This window comes from Brachionichthys hirsutus, chromosome 8 (assembly GCF_040956055.1).
Source record: "Brachionichthys hirsutus isolate HB-005 chromosome 8, CSIRO-AGI_Bhir_v1, whole genome shotgun sequence".
NCBI classification, from domain to species: Eukaryota; Metazoa; Chordata; class Actinopteri; order Lophiiformes; family Brachionichthyidae; genus Brachionichthys; species Brachionichthys hirsutus.
Genome location: NC_090904.1, coordinates 11,431,209 through 11,447,728, shown reverse-complemented (window position 1 = coordinate 11,447,728; position 16,520 = coordinate 11,431,209). Strand labels below are relative to the sequence as shown.

General features: G+C 44.7%; 2 protein-coding genes across 2 annotated transcripts; one reads left to right on the top strand and one right to left on the bottom strand.

Annotated features, from left to right (window-relative positions):
- Nucleotides 1–3,719: 3,719 nt before the first annotated feature.
- On the bottom strand, nucleotides 3,720–6,870 carry LOC137898531 (eukaryotic translation initiation factor 4E type 3-like). The gene is made up of 7 exons (XM_068742575.1): nucleotides 6,589–6,870; nucleotides 5,881–5,953; nucleotides 5,712–5,806; nucleotides 4,936–4,996; nucleotides 4,797–4,863; nucleotides 4,546–4,701; nucleotides 3,720–3,829 (listed from the first exon to the last, which is right to left on the bottom strand). Exons 1-7 carry the CDS (start codon nucleotides 6,753–6,755, stop codon nucleotides 3,783–3,785), a joined length of 666 nt encoding a protein of 221 aa, XP_068598676.1. The 5' UTR covers nucleotides 6,756–6,870; the 3' UTR covers nucleotides 3,720–3,782.
- Nucleotides 6,871–7,272: 402 nt separating this feature from the next.
- On the top strand, nucleotides 7,273–9,217 carry gpr27 (G protein-coupled receptor 27). The gene has a single exon (XM_068742561.1). The coding sequence runs from the start codon at nucleotides 8,081–8,083 to the stop codon at nucleotides 9,215–9,217; it is 1,137 nt and encodes a 378-aa protein (XP_068598662.1). The 5' UTR covers nucleotides 7,273–8,080.
- Nucleotides 9,218–16,520: the final 7,303 nt, after the last annotated feature.

The window sequence follows — 16,520 nt, the reverse complement described above, 5'->3', positions numbered from 1 at the left end:
TTTAGAATATTTCAAAAATCACCTCTGAGGGCTTTTTCTTTAGCGGAAGGAAAGTTTTCCTCTCTCCTAAATTGTTTTCCCTCAACACGCTGTCACGAGGAATATTAGAGCAGAAATTAAATTCTGTCACTTGGCCCTGAAGAGGAGAATTACCACGGCCCAGTTCAGCAGTCCGGTTAACACTCGTTGTGAAGCAACATTAATTTAACCCCCGAGAGAAAATATTTTAAGTCGTTTTTTGCCCTTGATCAAGGTCTTCGAGGCTCAGATCATTCCTCCATCACATTCATCATGGCTGCGTCTGGGAGGAACGCTGCGAACCGACCCGCTCAGGAAAACCTGTGTCTTAGTAGACAGCGCCACCTTCTGGCCACATCCCGTCATAGAAAGATATTTTTTCATTTTTATTTCAATATTTTCAAACAACGTCTGTAATTATTGCCAATAAAAAACAAAATAATAAACTGTAGACTTCTTACAAATAAAAAAGTGTTTCATTTAAAGAAATGCAATAGTCCTCTGTAAAGATGTGGTAGCAAAATATACGAGTGCACTTATCAGCTGTTTGCAATAACCACATCACACAATGACTCAACACAATGGATTTTATTATCCCCCGGTGATGCTTTCAATGACCAGTGCAGTCGCAAAACTACTCCACCCCTGAATAGTATCACGTATGCCAATAAAACACTCTGCAGTTTATTGCTGTCGAGGCCTAAATTTATATCAGGGACGTTGGTGACCCAGAAACATAGGAAACGTGGCCTCCCTTCCCCTAAAAACTATCTAGATGGGGGGCACTAAAGTTTTGGGATGCTGTTCTGTGGAGCAAACAAAACCAAAGTGAAACCATTCTGGCCCATGGATTAGCACTTTGACTTCAGTATGCTGAAACGAGCACCCTTCACTGAAGCTGTGGGGGGCTAAAATGAATTCCATAACGTGTCGTGAAATCCCAGAGGAAACCCTCCCTCGTTCTACGAGGAGGCTGAAGCTTGGGAATCACTGGACGTTCCAAAAAGGACAACGATCCCGAGAATCCCTCACAGCCCACCAATGCTTGATTTCAGAGTCTGGCTTGAATCTTGCAGCAAATGGAGAAAATGGGGCTGATGTTCCTCGTGAAAGCTGCCGGAAACACGCGCATCACATCTGCAGCAGGTCGCAGCATCTAAACTGGATCTCCATGGAGACGCAGGAGACTCCTGTCATTAAGGTATTGTAGCTTTTTTAGACTTGCGGGGTTTATTCCCAACTGCAGCCAAAAACCAGAACGCAACCGTCACAACTCAAATGTATGACTTTAAAAAGAGTTCTATCTTTTTAATACCGAAAGGGAAACGTGAGAGGAAACAACTGCTGCCATATTCTCATCCTCCTGTTGTCTGGGTCTGTAATTGATTTGACCATCAACCCAATCTGACAGTCTTTCAAAGGATTACAGCGGCTTGCCCCCACCCCCTCCAATAGGTTGTAAACATGATTGGTGTAATTAATGAGAAAGCATCAAATACGTGTGCAGCACAATGAAGACAATCGAATGCGTGATCTAAACTCGACTTCAGAGGTTTGATCTGCGTGCCGGTAGTGGATCCATACGGGCTCAGCGCAGCCCAGCAGCTGCGTCTGAATGTATTATCGTGTTTTGTTTGGTGTCAGGCGGCCGTTGTGTTGCGTGGATGAGGATTAAGGCCCCCGTCTTGATGGAGTGTAGTCACAAATTAATTGAGGATCACTATCAGTTATGGAAGAGGCTCTCCACACACAACAAAGTAATTAGCTTTCTGTTAATTAGGTAATTAAGTAAATGAATAGAGACTCTTCCTGATTCCCACAGGGGGGTGGATGGCATTCATACTGTGTCTTTTGGGGGGGGGGGGGGGGGGCATTAGGCGGATCATGAAAGGGACAGGACTTCATTCAGGAGAAGCTTCACAGATAATGAGCAGTAAATATCTATCAAATTAGTTAAAGATATATTGTTTTTTTATATATATATTTTTTTTCTTAAGTTTTTTTGGAATATTCATAAATCGTCGTCTGTGTGGAGAACATTATATATTATTTTTTAAATGCAAAGGGTATTAGTACATTTAGCAATTTTAAAGGTTGTCTGTGAAATCTTTAATTTCCTCACAGCAGAAAGGTTGCAGGTTTGAACCCAGACCTCTGTGTGTGTGTGTGTGTGTGTCTGTGTTCCCCCTGGATGCTCCTGTTCCCTGGATTCTCTTTCGTCCAGGCCTTTGTAAAAAGCAAAAAGTGCGTTTACCTTGATCGCTCGGGCATTTCTACTCAATGGCCTTCTGACTTCTAGGGTTTGTCAGACAGGTATGTCCCCTCTTACGACGGGATCAAACCAGTATAACGCACACGTGGGAATGAAAACACAGTTCTTCTGCAGATATTTTTTTATTGATAATTGCACTTATTGCATTTTCATTTTAAAATGTATTTCCTTTTTGTCCATGCCACTACATGATTTCAGTTTACAAAGTGTCGTCCACCGACAGCCGACGGTATCAAACGGTCGATCGTAATACCTTCAACTTTACACTGCGCTGAAACGTTAGCTGTCGCTAATGATCATCGGAATAATGTGTAAACAGATCACACACAAAAATAACCGGCTTGGAGTAAAATAAGTGCTATTCTTGATTTTGGACGCGATGGCGAAGGTGAATCTTTTAATATTTTCTTGGCCTCGGGATCCAATCTGACAAATGTCATATGAAAAGCTGCTGAATATCAGAACAGCAGGACCTCGTGTTACTTTCGCAAAGCAGAACATTCTGCATTCCATGTGCTACGTTTACAAGGATGCAGGATCCACTATGTCAGCCCGGTTGATGAGCCATCAACAAATAAAGTGCGACTGACCGCTAAACAAACTGACGGTCAACTTTTAGCATCAGCATGTATGGAAATGCCAGAAACAGTTGCTCTTTAACCTTTTAAAGCCTCCACCATCAAGCAATTGTCAGAACACGCAATTTTTTTAAGAAAATAAGGTCTTAATGGAACCTTCTGACAAATAAAAAATAATAATAATAATTTATATAAGTGCTCTTTCGGATACTGCTGCAGTAGAAATCCTCAAAATCCTGAAAGGCCACGTGTATCAAATGATACATTTGGCAATAAAGGGTTAACCAAAACTGCAACGAAACTAGTCAGAAACTAAATCTTGCCTTACTTAGGGACACGTCAGCATCAGATTCTTGACATTGAGGGGGCACTGAATGAAGTAGGTAGTCCAAGCGTTGCCCTGATTGGAGTTTGCTCTATGGTGGATAACATTTCATGAAACAGAACGGACATTCTCTCTATTCCCCGCAGTGGAAAAACAAACGCTGAGATAGGAGGAAAGTGCTTTGGCACTGGAAAAAAGCTGACTTCATGGAAATGTGACAAACCGTCGGGACTATTTTACACAACGAACAGTTCAAACACAACAGAAGACGCAAACACAGAGGACCGCGACAGTGCATTCAGTACAGGAGGAAGTCAGAACCAGCAGGAACGGACGAACGCTGGGCCAGATTTATGCTGCGCATACATTCTACGAAGAGTTCCCAACGTTTGGACTCGCATTAAAATGAAACAAGGCAGCGATCATTAAAACTTATAAAAATATAGTGATAATATCTCCTTGCTGAATGTAAAATAATACCCTTGTTATAGGTTGTGGACAGCGTCCCCCCGCCCCCCCCCCCCCCCCCGGGACAAAGGCAGAGGGAGTTCAGTCGAGAGAAAAAAAACTTGAGAACGTGCATTACAATCTAGTGTCTTGAGCGTCCTCCTTCAAAGGCGCGATGTTCCCTGTGAGCTGAAAAAGCAGAAAGGGGATTGGTGATGAGTGCAAGTAACTGGATTTACTCCGTCCACATGGTGATCTGGATCATCATCAAAAGGTTCTAGATTGTTCTTGGTGTCTTTATACACCAACAATGAAACGTTAAAGTGAATCAGAGTTTGTGTATTTTTAACTGATTTTTGAATCCATAAATGGGGTTTTCAATGTAAAAATGTTATATTTCTTCCTGACCTCATTCTGGATCAGATCCAGAAGACATTTTTCATGATAGTTCATATCAGACCCCTTTATGACCGGGATTTTTGGTGAGTGAATTGAATCCATATTTTAAAAGATATTTTAAAAAGCCTCCCTTATAAGTAAATGGGAAAATACCGATTATTTTGTATCCAGACGGGAATCTGGATCTGAATCTGGAAATGTTTTCATCAAGATCCATCGAGCGGTTTTCTTTTTTTTTTTTGCAACAGTTAGACAAACAAACACAGAAACAACCCAAGATATTAAGGAACAAATGTCATCTTCATTTCATCAAGATCCGTCTGTAACATTTTGACGGGCGGATAAACAGCAGGAAAAACAAGACTAGCCTATGAGAAGGAGCTTTGTGTGACGGGACATTTGTAAGCTCAGCTCTGATTGGCCGTTCACCCAGTGTGGTTACATGTTCTGTCTGGAAGCAGATCGTTCGGTAAGCAAAGCGAAGTGGAAACGACCGACATACTTACGCTTATAAAAAACAGCTTTAAATGATATGTACGGGAGGAGCTCGTAGACTTTCCCCAAGATCTTTGCTTCGCCGGCGAGAGTCGCGTCTGTGTTCCAGATTTGAACGACGTCTTCCCGATCCCGAACGCTAACGCTGACGCCGACGACCTCATCGTCTGGAACATGAACGGATCAGCAGACAGTGGAATAAACACTTATTCAGTGGAAACAGAAGCAACAGACAAACAAGTGCGGCTGAAGAACAGCCCACCTGAGGCGCAGTAATCCGTAAACTGCTCCCCAATAGTTGCAAGTAACAATTCTTTCCAAACTGCAGTCTGAAAGTAGACGAGAAGATCCGATTACTTTACTGTTAATGGTTCTGTAATATCAATGAGAGAAACACCTACAGCGCTTTCTTTGGGTATTTTCATCTTCCACACTCCTCCTTTTGCATTGCTTTCTTCTTCCCTGTTGGAGAATGGGATTAAACGAGCATGTGATCACTGCCTGTTTGCTGCAGCACTAATCTCGCTGTCATTTCACACTTTTCGGGCTGCTTTTACAAGCTGTGGTTGGCACGGCGACCATGGAAACAGATGCTTCAGATACATAATAGTAATTTTGCTTGAAATGTTCGTCCCTATCAGAAAATGTTATTTAAGTTGTTCCTTTCCTGACGCTTGCAAACTGAGCCCAAGTTCAACTTTTGACCGTGGAAACGAAGTAAATACAAGTGATTTAAATTCCAAAATAGCTAGAAGGTAAGCATTTCAGCACTGGTTGTTGTTTTTAGCAGGTCTTATGAACAAAAGTTCAAGATTTTTTTAAATTATTTGTTTTTTTTATGCAAAGGCAGAATTGAAATCAGCTTAAACTCGCTCCATTTGTGGCAAAGGTGAGAAAGGCAACAAGCAAAATGTAATAGAATTATTATATCACATTTTATATTATTACTGATGGATTTAATATATGCTTGCATAAAATACTATGCAAGAATATAATGCGTGTCATAATAAACACTTTTATGACAGGTATTACTCTACACGCCTTTCAAGGGTTTGTACTGCAACTTAGTCAAATGCAGGCGAGTTAAAAATTAAACAACTTGCGGCGTCGCATATGACCGTTAGCGCATGAGTCCCCAGTCATAAAGTGAAATTACGATTCAGGCAGACGGACTCACCACAGCGGCCTCCGCTCGCCGCGCATTAGGTGATAGCTGCATCTCAAAGGCAGGGCTGTAACCGGGGGGATGTTGTTGTACACGCTCCAGAACATCTGCAAGCAGGAAGGCAGAAAAACAAATCTTTTTGTTTGTTTGTTTGTTCTCAAACGCCGACGCGGACTCTCACCTGAATACTTTGCACAGTGTAGATCTTCTTCAGATTGGATTCACATTCCGCAGCCGTCGTGCCTGGCAGCGACCTACGAGAACACGTGGAAACCTTTTATACTTAAGGCGTCCGAAACGAGAAGCGAACCAGCGAGTGCATAAAAGGAATAAACTTAGAATCAAGTAAATTAAAAAAGGTACAACTGGGTCTCCTTTTTGTAAGACCGACAGTCCAAAACACATTCATTTTTAAATAATAAATTGATCGACAGCCTTTACTCCAAGGGAAATAAAACAATAAAAAAAAAAAGCAAACTGAAAAACACAAGTTGAGTGACTCTTATAAAGCATTAAGGCTTCTTATACCCAAATAAAGAATAAATAATAATCCTTCCCAGCCTAACTACTTGGATATTTCTTTTTTTAAGTCTGTATTTATTTACCTGCGATCAAATGAATCTAATTTTCGCTCTAGACTCTTTTTGACCCTCTCGGGCTTCCCTTGCTGGGAAAGCGATCCTGCAGCTTGCGTCGCATGTTTGAAAAGTGACAACACGTCTAGCCTGTGACGCAGTAGCCATAGCAACAAAGACATGAAACGATGACTTTCATGGCGGGGGGGGGGGGGGCGCTTCAGACCCCCCCCCCCCCCCCCAGGGGCCTGCTGAGAGCTGCGGCCTCCGGTATTCTCCCTATGAACTGCTCCGCATCACCGCGGAAACGTTACCTGTCGAGCCAGAACGTCCACCGCGAGTGTAACGGCAGCGCCGTGGCTCCGTGCTCCCGGTGCTTCTTCGTGATGTTCTCCAACTCTTTCTCGTCGATGTCAATGTTTTCAGCGGAAACTGTCTGTCCGTCCGTTTGTCCGTCCGTCTGGCCCGCAGGAGCCGCCATTCCAGCGACCAGCTAATCCGTTTTTTTTTTTTTTTAATCCACTGTATAAATAATCCCCTTAATTAAAATAAGGGGACGTATTGTCTTTATTTTCAGATACTGACGCACTACCGGTTTGCCGTCTGCCGACTGGTGACGTCAGTGCGTCAACTGGGCGGTAACTTCGCGTTCGGTCCAGAGAGAGAAAGAAAAAAGGAGGAGGACTCACTCTGACTGTTTTTTTACGTGACGGAAATCTGCCGACGGTTTCTGGGTCAAACGCGGAAGCGGACATAAAAGAGGACATTAATAACACACACACACGCACACGCACACACACACACACACTTTATATTTGTTTATAACGTCTACAGGTTTCTGAGAAACCTGTTTTTCTGAACAACGCATCAAAAAGCACATTTTGAGTAGATATAACTTATGTTTCCAAACTCACGCTAAACTAATACAATAAAAAAAACTTTTTTTTTTCCAGCAAACATTTTCTAATAACATGTAATAAACATGATCCAAATGGATTTCAGACTAAGTTTATTGGTCGGACTAACTGATTCTCCATCGGCCTGGAAAAAACATTTATATTTGACATAAAAATATGTATATATATATATATATATATATATTTGTTTTATCCAGACAAGCTACAGTATACTGTTATTACTAGAGTTCAGAGCACAGCTCTCTGTTTTCCAGATGGATCACCTTCTCCTTCTTCAGCTTCTTGCCTGGGTTCGAACCCGCGCTGTCAGCGACCTGTCAAACATCGCGCGTCTCCTGCAGGACATTAATGTCCACCAGGACACATTCACGTCCCGTCGGGGGGCGGAGACAGACGTCCTATAAGACAAGGAGCGACAGATGAGAGTCCTTCCTGACTGATCCCAGGCCTGGAGAGACGCTGCTGTGTGCGCGCGCGCGTGTGCGTGCGTGCGTGTGCGCGCTCCCATCTCTGCAAGCTCCCGTCTCTGCGCTCAGTTTGCCCGGACGCCTTTAGGTTGGATCCATCCATCCCGGATGAGAGGCGCTGCGGGCGCGTAAAACGTGCCACGACAACGCGGATGCGTTTGATTCGGTTCGTGTAGAGCCGCAGACAACGGAAGAAAGGAGGACGGGGATGAAGGACCGGAAGAACAAAGACATTCCTGAATGTTTTTTGATTATTATTGGATGTTTTCTGCGCGTCGGGACGGATGTGAGCCGAGCCGGATGATTCTCTCGCTGGGATGATTTCTGCTGCGTTGATTGTCCTCCTTTTGGGCGCGGGCGCGCAGGACCCCCCCGCTCGTGGATGAATTGATGTGGGGACACGCACGACCTCGGCTGCGTCCATGGCGAACAGCAGCGAGCTCGGCGGCAGCGTCGGCCCGTCCTTACAGAACTACGCGTCCGCGGCGTCCGCGGCCAAGCTGGCCTCGCTGGCGCTCATCACGGCCGTCAGCCTGCTGGGCAACGCGTCGCTGGCGCTGCTGCTGCTGAAGGACGGCGCGCTGCGCAAGCCTCCCTACTACTTCCTCCTGGACCTGTGCGCGGCCGACGCGCTGCGCGCCGCCGTCTGCTTCCCCCCCGTGATGGCTTCGGTCGGCGGCGGCGGCGGCGGCGGCGGCGCGTCGTGGCCCTCCGGCGCGCTCGGCTGCAAGCTGGCCGCCTTCGCGTCGGTGCTCTTCTGCTTCCACGTCGCCTTCCTGCTCTTCTGCGTCAGCGTCACGCGCTACATGGCGATCGCGCACCACCGGTTTTACTACAAGCGGATGAACCCGTGCACGTGCGCGGCGGTGATCTGCATGGCGTGGACGCTCTCCGCGGCCATGGCGTTCCCCCCGGTGTTCGACGTGGGCACCTACAAGTTCGTGCGCGAGGAGGACCAGTGCGCGTTCGAGCACCGCCACGTGAAGGCCAACGACACGCTGGGCTTCGTGCTGATGCTGGCCGCGGTCGTGGGCGCGACCCACGTGGTTTACGTCAAGACGCTGTGTTTCGTCCACGGTCACCGCAAGATGAAACCGGCGCAGCTCGTCCCCGCCATCAGCCAGAACTGGACCTTCCACGGCCCCGGGGCCACCGGGCAGGCGGCCGCCAACTGGATCGCCGGCTTCGGGCGCGGACCCACGCCGCCCACGCTGGTGGGCATCAGGCAGGCGCAGGCGCATCTCGGGAACAGGCGGCTGCTGGTGCTGGACGAGTTCAAGATGGAGAAGCGCATCGGGAAGATGTTTTATATGATCACGCTGAGCTTCCTCCTCCTCTGGGCTCCGTATATAAGCGCCTGCTACCTGCGGATATTCGTGCGGGGCGCGCCGGTCCCGCAGCTCTACCTCACCGCCGCGGTGTGGATGAGCTTCGCGCAGGCCGGGGCGAACCCCATCATCAGCTTGGTGTTCAACAAGGAGCTGCGGCTGCGCCTCAGAGCCTGTTTGCCCTGCTGCGTGGGCGCGCAGACACCCACGGAGACGTACTGTGTCATCTGAAGCGGTCCGGCTCCAAAATACTGACAGAAAACACAGAAAAAACACACACAAAACACACACAAACACACACCCTGCGTTTACGAATGTTTAGGCAGACGGATCCCGAGAATGTGTTTGCGCGCAGAGACATGATTTGAGTTCGATTTAACCACATTCTACCTTCTCTTTTGATGATTGTATGATCCCGGGTAGTGTAGGAAACTGTTTTAATGCCCCAAATAGAAATCTTTTTAGGCGTCGGGATTCTACATGAATGTCACTTTGGCTATTTTGTTTGTATATTTTTGAAATTATTTTCCCAGTAAAGCCATGTTTGAGTCTGTTTGGGCTGAACCACATCAGGAGTATTTTATCAGCTGATGTGCATCCATGTCCCTATAAGCATCTGGTTTCTATGGATACCAAAAACAAAAGCGCTGCAGATCTCAGTATATTTTTAATGAGGACAAAGTCACGTTTGTAAATAGTGTAAAGCATTTTCCCTCTTTTAGCTTTGCTGCAGATATCTGTATATATTTCATAATCTCTGTGTTAAAATTATGTTTAAAAACCACTTTATTTTGGGATTTCTTTGTGTTGAGAATGTTTTTATTCATATTCTTTGCAGGATATAATTTATTTCTATGGATGTCCGACAATCTGGTGCTTTGTACAGGATGTTTGCATTATTTGTATTTCTTAGTAAATAAATAAGGAATGGATGATGAGTTTAAGGCAGAATTCATGTCCCAGGAATTTTAGTATTTGGACAACTCCTTTCAGAGGCACTCCAAAAATATTTAGAAGTCCATAATTTCCAAACTCACTAAACTAATAAATTTGTAAAAGAATGTTCACAAATTAGACAGCACCGGCTGAGATATCATGTTTTTATTTCTCCAAATGGAACAAACTCAAAAAGAAATCTAAAGCGTCTTCGTTTTCTCATGCCCACTTTTACATTTAAGATCCCTTCCTTTTGGAAAGCTCCAGAGCCAATGAAATATACATCATTTATTTATTTATTATGGCCACTGAAGCAAACTTGAGTTCATATTTAAGATCATCAGAGATCTCCTTTAATAATTCCAAGCACATTGGAGCAGCAGTTTGATCGTCTTGATAATAAATAATGAATAAAAGCTGCAGATGAGCGAGCTGGGACCGTCTGGAGGAGGAAGAGGGACGTTTTCCTACATGGAATTTGAACTCACAACCTCTTAAAGCTAGATTAGACTTGCTCCAATGGGCTTTCAGTGTCTTCACCTGCTGCTTTTTAATCAAACTCCAACCCCTGCCTCCTCCTTTGGGCCACAAACAAGTTATTGATTCCTCTAACTTCTGCTGTATCCATTGATATTTGTCCAGATTATGGCAAACCTCAGGTTGTTAAAGGAAATCTAAGCAGTTCACTCCTTACTTGAATCAATCTGAATAGCATTATGGATGCAGCGCGTCCATAATGATGAGCATCTTATTGCCCCTGCTCGTCCCTGACAGCTGCCCCCGCTCTGCTGACACCCCCACGGTGTAATTACCGTGGATCTGCAGCTGCGGGATGAGCCTCACCTGCACGTGATGTCGTGCGTCGGGTATTTTTGGCAAGCGGTGCTGCCTTCAGGGCACGCAGGCTCCGTGGGATTCTTGTGTTTCTTGTTGTTTTGTTTTTTTTTGCCCTGATGGTTCTTGATCTTTTCAGTCTTTCTAACCACAATGGTTGTTTTTATTTACTCCAGAATTGTGACACATGCTCTGATAAATCTTTGGGAGCATCTAGAATGCTGTCCTTGCATCGCAACGCATTTTACAGGTGGCATACTTCTACTTTTACAAAAGAAAACTTCATTCCTTACGGAGTTCGCTAATGATAAAGACACCATTAGTGATGTAAACAAGCCTGCCTCATTAAGTTACAAGAATTAAGGTGCGGATATAGAGATGCTCATTATTTATGTTTAAGTCTTGCAAGCAACTGGCAGGGAAGGGACCAATGGGCCAAGCGTTTGCATGCCTGGACTGTTTTTAACCTTTGAAAAAGTTAGTTTAAAAAAGCGTTCAAGTTTCTGGCCCCTTTACACCCTGAAAACAACATGGCTTCCGCTGCGGACAGAGCGACTCATAAACGTGTTCATTGCTACAGCAGGGTCGGTATCTTACTCAAGCCGTTTGTGGTGAGCTATTAATAAATGATTATCTGAAGGCTGTCCCAGATGAACCACCCGTAATAGTGCAGGGGGGGGGGGGGGGCATGACCTTATTCTGTAAAGAGGGAGCAACGAGGTAGAAGTCAACCATTAAAAAAATCATTCAACATTTGATTCTTAGTTAAAGCCATAGAGAACTTGCTCCTGCATCTTTTCAATGCTTTTCTGCGTTTGGACTTTTATCAGAATAACTTCAAGTTTACCATCTTAGACTTGGGTAAAAACAAAAAAAAAATACATTTACATAAGCCTCAAATAACCCTCAGTGGAGGCTCAGACAGACACAAACACAGCAGTTCTATCAGATGCTCGGTTTGCCTGATCTGCATAGTGATGTAAGGAGGGTATTTGAGGATGCAGATCTCACACCGTCTGTCCCCGGCAGCACAAAACAGAGACAGGAGTGCAGACAAAGGTCAGTCAGTTCCCTTCAGGGACGCAATCTTGGCCTTAAATGCCTATTTTACCAGAAACATTAGGCTACAGGGTTTAATCTTCCTCCCTTAGGTCACCCTCCATTTCCTTTGTCGTATCTTTGTCGATGTTGAATGTTGACAGCACAGAAACGGCGTTTCTGTGCTGTCAACGTTTGTCTGTCTAATTTGTACACCATCCATCCATTTTCTTGTTCATAAGACAACCGTTTCCGCTCCAGCCGTTTCTTGATGCTTCTAGAAATGTCGGGTTAATGTGCAGGATCGATGCTAAACATTTCCTTGTAAAATGTATCATCCAAATTAGCCACCAGGCAACACAATTTCTTTTAAAATATAAGTTCCGCTCCTCAAGAAGAGCTTTCTTTTTCATCAAATGCATTTCCGTGTTTCTTGAATAGCTCGAATACCAACTCCCCCCCATCCTCTAACAGCTCACCCTACTTCCCCGGGTAAGAGAAGAACGGCTTGGATAGCAAGGTGCTCTCATCTGCACCTCCTTGCATACCAACAAACATTCCCCTCCTCCACCTCTGGCCTACAGAGGGCGGAGGTCGCCGATGGAGAACATGGTCTGTGGAGTGCAGGAAGAGCAGTCACTGAGCATGAATATGCAGAACGGCTGATAGACGCTATTCACATGCAGAATCACCACGACTTGGTACGGCACGTTAATTACAACGGAAACAACGTGGGCATTCATTGAGAACAAAACAACACTGCAGCATGAAAAAAAAGTGGTGGGGTGGGGGGGTCAGCTAGTCCTAATTCAAATAGAGTGCTTTCAGATGTAGGCTCAAAGCAGAGGCTCGTATTTAGTACTAGAATGACTTCAAACTTTCATGGGAATAAACTCGGAATCTAAACCGATTCTGCAGCAGAAAGGAAATCTGCTGCCTTTTTGTGGTCACGTTCGAAAGCTGACCTGAGCTTTTTACGACGTGTCCAATAAGACGATAGCATTTATGGCTCCGTACAATCTGTACCTCCTCCCAATGCACCAATGAGGTTACTGCTATTGTCTGGCATGGTTTCGAGTCTGATCTGTGAGAAGATTGGTTGTGTCTGACTCATTCAGTGACTCAGAGCGAAGTTACACTGAGTGTTTCTGCAGCCCAGCGTGACTCCCTGATGATTATCCAGTCTGAAAGTGCACACTTTCAATAATGCATTCGTCTCATCTATGTGTAATGAACAATAAACCGTGTATAATTGTTCATTTTTGGCATCTGTATTCGACCATGCCGCTGTTAGAAATAAATTATGCATATCTGATGCAGGTGACGTTTAGTTCTCCGGCTGCCCATTGTCTCCTTTTATTTCCCTAATATTTCTAGAAACACAATTTCCGCCTGTACCTGGGCGCCGCATATATTATGCAAGAGAGTATCCTCACCTTTCATCTTTTATTCTTTCATTTTATTTCATTTGCAGGAAATCAGATTTTTTTTTCACATTATGTTCATGTGGGATGAAAGACTAGGTTTATTGGATTTTAATACGCAATTAAAATAACTTATGGATCTATCTGGAAGGCATACGCCACCCGACCTTCTCAACATCAGGAGAGGAAGCTGCTAGTAATTTTTAACTGCTTTCGTCCTACTTCTCTGGATCTGCAGACTGCGTGGCAGATGCGCCAGTCTGATTGTAAAGAATACGAATGCAGACAGGAGGAGTTCCATGAAAGTGGAGCAGCGGCAGTTACTTATATTTCTGTTTTCGCTGCTTAAAGGCCGGATTGCATTTCATGCTTTTGCGCTTGAAACAGGAATCAATCCGGAAAAGTGTGACATCTTTCCTGACAGATGTCCCTCGACGTGGCGTTTCAGGACGCCGCAGAGCCACAACGCCGTTAAGTGATGTGACAAGGCCTCACTTTGCAAAAAAAATGTTTTTTTTTTAAATGCTGAGAAATGAGAAAAGTCTTTTCCTAACGTGACATATAAAAAGACCAGCCTGTAAAGTTACTGTTCACATTTCTACATTTCGCCTGCAGCAGGCTGAGGCACACTCCCCCCCCCTCCCCACCCCACGCCAGGTGATGATCTGACTTCCTGCATTTCTGTCAATGTCACTTTAATGGCTCTCATCCCATTCATCAGAGGAGCTTCCTCCCACAGAGGGATCCTCTAATTATAGCGTCCACCTACAGCATCTCCCTGCCAACTTCCTAATGCATCCGGCGTCTCCTTAAAAATGCTCCATGGTCCGTATTCCTCGTTGGACCGGAGGAGCGTGCTCATATTTCTGGGATAAGTGATAATGCTCTGCTTGAAGACGCGCTTGCTATAGCAACGTATCCACGCCGCATCGATTCATCTCAAGGATGCGCCGATCTATTCATGCCCTGTAGATACCGGAGCACATTCAGCTCACAAAAGTTCTGATGAGGCAATATATATGTATATTGATGATTGGCTTTAATAAAGCAGAAAAACATGTATACATTCTATCCTGATCAATCAAATGGAAAATTATCCCTTTGTGTCCCTCTGGGCTTATTGCGTCTTATTTGACGGTTAATTCTATTGATTGATAAATTGAATTAGAGGTGAATTAGAGGCCTTCCTCTAATGAGGAGCTTGCTTCCACCGAATTAAAGACCACGACAGGCCATCAGTTTAATTAACCCGGACTTGCTGCTTGTATAATAATCCAGTACAATAAAGCTGAACCTTCAAACACTTACTGCTTTTTTTCCATTTTATTATTTACCTCTGCCACGGAGGTTATGTTTTTGCCGGCGTCATCTGTCTGTTTGCCTTTAAGTTACAGATGGCTCTTCTCGGGAACGTCTCCGTAACTAGTTCTATTTATCCGTTCTAGGGAACGTTGCAAGGAACGGATTAAATTTTGGCAATGATGCAAAAGATTTCCTGGATTTTTGGATCACTTTTAAGATTTTTCATTAACAATGCAGTAAATGACACAATCATGTAGGCTGGGAATCGCTATCTTACCACTGAATGTCATCCGGATCAACGGATTTGTTCTATCTTCAATACCCGAGGAAACAGATCCAGTTGAAATCGGGGTAAATTGAGGTGATTGGCCGAGGCTCTGATTGCTTTTTAATTTGAAACTGGTGTGTGTGTGTGTGTGTGTTGGGGGGGGGGGGTGCTTTGGGATGCACACAGACAAATTGGGTTCACATGTGATTCCCGTAGACAACATGCCACCGGATGACATGGAAGCAGAGATGCGACCGGAGTGCACCGTTGACTAAATCACCAGAGTGCTCCTCTATAAATAGGAAGCACCGCTGAGGCCTCCGGGGGTGGGGGGGAGGGGGGGCTTTCACTGGAATGGAGGAGAAAAGATTGTCCTAATGGTCCAGCAGAGGGACGATGTAAGCGACGGGCTACAGGGACACATTTAAAAAATATGTGTGTGTGTGTGGGGGGGGGGGGGGGTAAAGCTGCTCTAAAACTGATACTTGCACAAAAGCAGAGAGGTGACCGGCTGAAAGGGCGAAAGGGATGAGAGTCCAGAGTAATTTGAGTTCTCAATTTCCTGCCAGATATTTGACTCTTAGAAGTCACGTTGAATCCAATTTAAGATTAATGATGATGGTACGAATTCCATAATCACTTTGCTTTCTGGAAGAGGGATAAGAAAACGATCTCAGAGACACTCCCAGGGGTGAAAAGCATCCTGGGAAGCGACCTGCAAACAATCCACAAAATAATCCTAAATAAGGACTCCAAATAAGCTGAAAACCAAACATAGAGATGGAGGAGTGTGTCAGCCAATCCAAAATTGATTATTTAATTGACTAGTCACTGTTTTAGGACAAAACCTTCCCCTTTATTCATCTCGATTCTTTCAGCGTGAATCACAAGGTTTGGACTAAGCTTCAACGGAAGCAGGAGGATCTTTGATTGCATCATTCAAAGAAAAACAAAGAGACAAAAAAAATTTATGAAAAATGAGTATTGTCTTTTAACAGAGAGGAAAGAGTATCACCTTCATTCATGCTCATCGGGAAAAGGCAAACAGAGTTCCATCCGATCTCTTTCAGCGACTCTTTATTCTACAGCATCACACAGTTCTGCCTTCACGCTCTAAGTATCGGGCGTGTTTTGTGTGGGCTCGCCGTCTGAAAGCCCCCCCAGCGGCATCAAGCCCCCCAGCGGCATCATTGTTTCTGATGTCTTTTGATCCTCCTTCGCAGCAGCTCACTAAAGCCAGATGCAGGAAAGAGCCCTGAAACCCAAAACGCTTCATGAAACGAAGAAATAAGAGAGACGAATACTGTTTAATCAGCGATATCAGGATTTAAGTCCACAACCCTGAAAATCCTGCAGGCACCAAGCAGCTCATTCCCCTCCTGATTGGATTTACACCGTCCACATGGTGATCTGGATCATCATCATCAAAAGGTCCTCGATTGTTCTCGGTATCTTTATACACCAACCATGAAAAGTAAAAGTGAGTCAGAGCTCATTTTTAGAAAAAGCCTTCATCATGAGTAAATGGGAAAATCCAGATAATTTTGTATCCAGATGCGAATCCGGATCGCATTTAAATTTAAGATCCATCCAGGAGGGTTTTCTTTTTGTAATCTTGCTAAAAGTTAAACAAACAGACAAACGCCATCAAAAACAGAACCTTCTCTGTGGAGGTAACAAATCCGTGACGACGCTTGTTAGAAATCCCGCAGCAGGCCAAAACGCAAGTGTA

Coding starts and splice junctions, on each gene's coding strand:
- LOC137898531 (XM_068742575.1), bottom strand. CDS start 6,755: ATGGCGGCTCCTGCGGGCCAGACGGACGGACAAACGGACGGACAGACA. Junction 4,997..5,711: donor GGCGAGCGGAGGCCGCTGTG/GTGAGTCCGTCT, acceptor ATTCTCCAACAG/GGAAGAAGAAAGCAATGCAA. Junction 4,702..4,796: donor TACGGATTACTGCGCCTCAG/GTGGGCTGTTCT, acceptor TTCATGTTCCAG/ACGATGAGGTCGTCGGCGTC.
- gpr27 (XM_068742561.1), top strand. CDS start 8,081: ATGGCGAACAGCAGCGAGCTCGGCGGCAGCGTCGGCCCGTCCTTACAG.